General features: G+C 64.2%; 1 protein-coding gene across 1 annotated transcript; it reads right to left on the bottom strand.

The window, feature by feature from the left end:
* Positions 1–1,140: 1,140 nt before the first annotated feature.
* On the bottom strand, positions 1,141–3,126 carry PVALEF (parvalbumin like EF-hand containing). Its single transcript, XM_046675150.1, is given in 6 exon segments — positions 1,141–1,184; positions 2,281–2,367; positions 2,370–2,380; positions 2,647–2,782; positions 3,022–3,054; positions 3,057–3,126. Coding segments are annotated over 6 exon segments (381 nt in total).
* Between the last annotated feature and the right edge of the window lie 2,025 nt (positions 3,127–5,151).

The following is a 5,151-nucleotide window of genomic DNA, read 5'->3' as shown; positions in this document are numbered from 1 at the left end:
TCCTGCAGTAGCCCAGCTTCTGAGCGACAGTGCCTTCACTTCTGGGGTGGTCCAGCCACCTTTGGCCCCTCCATCCTTGAGGGTCTGGGGTCCTGTGTGGCAGCTGGAGGGAACCCACTTCCTATAAACCACACCACAGGTGACACACGCCTGACACATGGACACAGGGGGCAAGGAAGGGGCCCAGTGCTCTCCCGGCCACCAGCCCCCAGGAGGGAGGGGAGAGCGCAGCCAACACCCTGTGCATGGCGCCCTCAGGGCTCCTGGTGTGAGCAGTGACACAGCTCTAACAGACGGGAAGGTTGGGATGATGGAGCTTCGGGAGGAAGGTCAGAGCTCAGCCTTGGGCACCTTGAGGTTGAGATGCCTCCTTCCCTGAAATGAGGCGTTGGGTAACCAAAATGGGCGGAGGAGTCTGGAGTGCGGGGAGACAGGTCTGGCGGGAACTGCTGGCTCAGGCCCGGCACAAGGTGGGAGCCCCCAGGCGGGCGGGTGTGGGTGGAGCAGAGGCACAGGGTGAGCCAGGTGGAGGGGAGTCTCCTGCAGGAAGAGCTTAGGGAGAAGGGGGGCGCCATCAAGGAGAGGGAAGAGGAGGCAAGGAGGCACAGGCAGAGGACCGACCCCTGGATGCGGCCGCTTGGAGGGCACAGCACAGAATGTGCACCAGGGCCTCCCTTGGCCGCACCCTGGGGTGCAGGCGTCCCCGTGCTGTGTTCATGCAGCTGCTGTGGGACTCAGGGTGGCTGAGCAGAGCCCAGCTGGAGTTGGGCAAGGGGGTCCAGGCCCAGAGAGCACTGTGTTGGGAGGGCAGTGGGACCACCCTCCGTGGGTACCTGCAATGAGGTGGGGACAAGGGAGGGCAGAAGGGCAGAGGGTGGACACACCCACCCGCCCCACCTCCCATTTCCTCTCCTGCACCCCCACACGCCCACCCTGCCCTCCAGCCATCACGGAGACCCTCGACTGTGCCCCACCCCAGCTCACACGGCACAGCCCCACAAACACGCAGCTGCGTCCTTCACTTGATGCTGTTTCTCTCCCATTTTCCTGTGTCCACCCCACAGCCTCCCTGATTGGACACACGCATGTCCCACGATGCCCCTCGGGGGACCCTTGGCTGGGCCAGGGCTGGGCGTGGTGTTACTTCTCCTTGGGAATTTTCTTTTTTATCAACTCAAAAAATTCTAGAGCAAGAGACAGATTTCTGGTACATAATCCCCCTACCTTGTGGCCCCTTTTGTGAGGGGGGACCCCACAGTCCATGGGGGCCCTGCGTCCTGCCCTCCTGAGCCCTGGATGGGGAGCAGGAAGGACCAGAACCTCAGTGCCTCGGCACCCCCCACCGCGGCTGTGTGCCCTGGGCTCGGCCCGTGGGGTGGTGGTGAGCTTCCCGCCTCCGGGGGCTTACGCTGGACTGGGGCTCTGTGGGGACCCTCAGAATTCCCGCCAGAGTCTTCTGAGCAGGCACTCCTGTGATCATCCCACTTTCAGTGGGGAAACTGAGGCACAGGGAGCCTAGGGGGCTGAGCCCTAAGCAAACCCCTTGGCCATGCTGCCCCTCTGTTGAGCCTTGCGGTTGCCAGCATTTGTGGACAGGGAGTGGAGGCCCGGGGTGAGGATGGGCCCACAGCTGGCAGGGTCATCTGGAGGCCGGTCCCTCTGGGGATCTGAGCCTCTGCTGAGTCTTTTCCTGGGGACCTCACTGCCCTCTGCCCTCCAGGCCTGGGGCCAGCAGCCGGGAGGGTGGAGGTGGCAGGATGATGCCAACCCGAGGGCCTCGGTGGAGAGCCTCCTGGAAGGACTTCAACCCTCAAATGCCACTCCTCCCTGGCAACCCCCTCACCCCCGCCGTGTCCCTCCCCTGTGTCCACCTCTGCAGCTCCTCAGGCCCTGGTCCCTGCCTCCGAGCCTCCCTCCCCACCTCAGAACACCTGCCACCACCCTCCCCCAGGGCTCACCTACCACCGACCCCGTGGCCTCTGCTGCCCGGTCGACCTTCCCCAAAACTGGGTCAGTCACCTCTCCTCTGCTCAGAGATCCACAGTGGCTCCCTTTGGCCCAGTGGAATGCCCTACCCCACTCAGCGTTCCCGAGACTTAGTTTCCCCATCTGTGCATTGGGGATAACGGTGCCCACCACAGGTGGCTGTAATTTGAGGGGTGGGGTCTGCGCCTGGAAGCAAACTGCCCCGAGTGCCAGTGACTGTGGGGGTGGGGTCCTGGAGGGGCGAGGCCAGGAAGGTCCTGAGAGGTGTCCCTGTCCCCGTGTGTGCTGCCCCACCTTCACTGTCAATCCTGTCGGCCACCTGGATTATGGCCTCAGCCTTCTCGGCCATCAGCAGGGCGGCAGGCCCACTGCTGGCGATGTGGACAGGATGTACCTGGGGCCAGGGGTGGACTCAGGTCAGAACTGAGGGAGCATCTGGCCAGTGCCCAGTGGTTTACAGGTGGAGAAACTGAGACCTGACCCAGCTGGAGAGGGGGTCTGGTGCTGTCCCTGGGGGCCTGGATGGCCTGGCCCTGCCTCTCGCAAGGCCAGCCAGGGACCCACTGGGGGTGCCAGGTCCACTGGGGCGGGCGAGATGGCTGAGGGTGGGGGGGGCCCAGACTCAGTCCCCTCCCCCGGCCACTGGCCACTGGCTGTTACTTGATTTCATTCCACTTGATGAAGCAGCTCTTGTCCTTGTCCAGGGTCTGGAAGGCCTTGGGGATGACGCTCTCCAGCTGCCCCATGGCCTGGAACTCCTTCATGTACTCAGAGAACTTGAGGTAGTTGAAGGAGCCTGGGACAACCAGGCACGGGTCACTGGGACACCTCACACAGGGCCGGGCAGCCCTGGCCAGCAGGGCCGGGCCCAGAGGGAGACTCCTGCCCTGGGGTGGGCGCCAGGCCCCGTGCCCTCCCCTGTGTGTCCTGGGCTGCTCAGCCAAGGGGAAGGGGAGCTCACAGACAGGCTCCTGTGTCCACTGCTTCCTCGGCCACAGCTGGGCCGCGCTGGGTGTGTGCGTGTGTGTGTTGTACCCTGGTCTCTGGTGTCTGTGGGCAGCAGTCTTTGTCCTTGTCCAGCAGGGAAGTGCCTATGGCCAAGGCCATCTTCTTCACCTGTGGGGAGAAGTCCTCGTCCATCCTGGCCCTGCGGTGGACAGGGAGCTGGCTCGGCAGGTCCATGTAGAGCGGAGGGGCACTCTTCTGGGACCCTGCATGGCGCTGGCTCCTGCTCCCCGAGTGGGGTCCCCAGGGGCCCAGACCAGGCCCCCAGCTGGCCTCAGGCAGCAGACGGCAGGGGGAGGAGTCAGCTGTCCTAGCACCCTTGGGGCCCTGGCCACACGGAGACCCCTGTGCCCAGGGCCCCAAGGAAGACGCAGCTGAGCCCTCACCACTTGCTGGCTGGCCAGCTTGAGGTAGTCCCCCCACTTCACAGAAGAGACTGAGGCTCCGAAACCATAAGTGATGTGAGCAAGGTCTTTCACTTTGCTCTGAAGAGGCAGAGGTGGCGGCCATCTGACTCCTCAACGCCACCAGGGAACTTCCCTCTGTCCTTCAAGGCCACCTCCTCTGGGAAACCTTCCTGGGTGCCTGAAGTGCCACCTCCTCCCACGGAGACTCAGGCCTCACTCTACCAGATCCCAGACGAGTGGGCCCTGGTTGTCCCAGCTGGACACTGACCCCTCGGGGAGAAAGATACAGGGCACAGGCCAGTCTCTAGGTGGCCGGGACGGAGGAAGGCCCAGACGCTCTCTGAGCAGGGATGACCACCACCCCTCTCCAAGCCCTCAGGAGGGCTGACCTAGGGTGCGTCTGCCCACAGCCCCGGCGAGGTGTGCATGTCACTGTCCCCACCTCATGGAGAGTCACAGTTGAGCAGGAGCCACCGACCAGGCTGGGACTACAGCCCAGGGGGAAGGGGTCGGCACAGACCAAGGGACCAGCAGGCGTCAACCAGACCATTCTGTGCCCCTCACGGCGCCCGTGACCCTCTGGGATCTCAGGTTCCTGTCCCCAAGGGGGGTTGGGTTCTGGGACTCAAGGCAAAGTAGCTATTTCAGAGGCTCCTTTCTCCTCTCAAAAGTTCACAGGGTTGTGGAGCCTTCCAGAACACGCTTCCATCGCCAGGAGGGGCAGCCCCATGGCCCATGGGTCCCGAGAAGGGCTGGGCGGTGGCTGGAGGAGTGTCTACTTTCCTCCCCATGGAGAAGCCACAAGTCAAAGGTTGCAGCTCACCCCTGGCAGCCTGGGGAGCAGGGAGTGTGGGCCCCGACCGGGTCCTGCTTCCATGCCCTGGGTGTGCCCCCAGCTGCTCTGGGCCTCCAGCTCCTCACCTGTGGAATAGGGAGACCCCTGCCCACCCTGACCCTTCATAGGGTCGTGCGAGGAGCCAGGAGGGAAGGAAGATGGTGGGGAAGTGGCTTTGGGCCCTGCGGTGGGCCCCCCCACATCACCACTAATGGCCGACTCTGGCAGCCAGCACAGGCGGTGGGGCGGGGGTGGTCAGCCGGGATCAAGGGCAGGCCTGGACTCCTGAGGCCCACTGGACAGGCCCCCCACCCTACATCCTCAGCTGAGACCCCGACTCCCCTCTCCCACCCCAGAATCTTGGGTTCCCCCGGGAGGGAGGGGATGCCCTGCCTGACATTCAGGGCCCCGCCAGACGCCAGTGTCATCCCCTTCATGGAGGAGGGGCTGGACCAAATTCCAGGCCTGGTTTGGCCGAGCCTGGGGTCGACATCCTGTCTGCAGAGCGTTGTGGGCACCCTGGGCTGTGCCGATTCACCACTCCCTCCCACCCCACTCTCTCTGAGGCGTCCGCCCGTGAAGGCAGGGGAGCCTGAGATCACAGCTGAGACAGCGGGGGAGGCAGAGTGGGAACTTGCTGGCGGCGTAGTTATGGCTCCTGATAGGGCCTGGGATGGAGTCCCACTTGGCATGTATAGTGGGGGCAGTGGGGCTGTGAGGAACCACACAAAGCCGGCCCTGCGGCCCCTGCCCAGCCTGCTGGGGCCTGCTCAGTGCCTGAAAGGGCCCCTGACCCTGTCATTACCGCCGCCACCACTGCACCTCCCCCACCACCACCTCACTGCCCTCCACAGCCAGAGCTGGCCAGAGCTTTAAGGTCTGGCTAAGAACCCCTAGCCCCCACATGTCCCCAGCATT

Source organism: Equus quagga, chromosome 11, assembly GCF_021613505.1.
Source record: "Equus quagga isolate Etosha38 chromosome 11, UCLA_HA_Equagga_1.0, whole genome shotgun sequence".
NCBI lineage: Eukaryota > Metazoa > Chordata > Mammalia > Perissodactyla > Equidae > Equus > Equus quagga.
The sequence above is the reverse complement of the archived record's forward strand: the minus strand, read 5'-3'. Positions and strand labels throughout refer to the sequence as shown.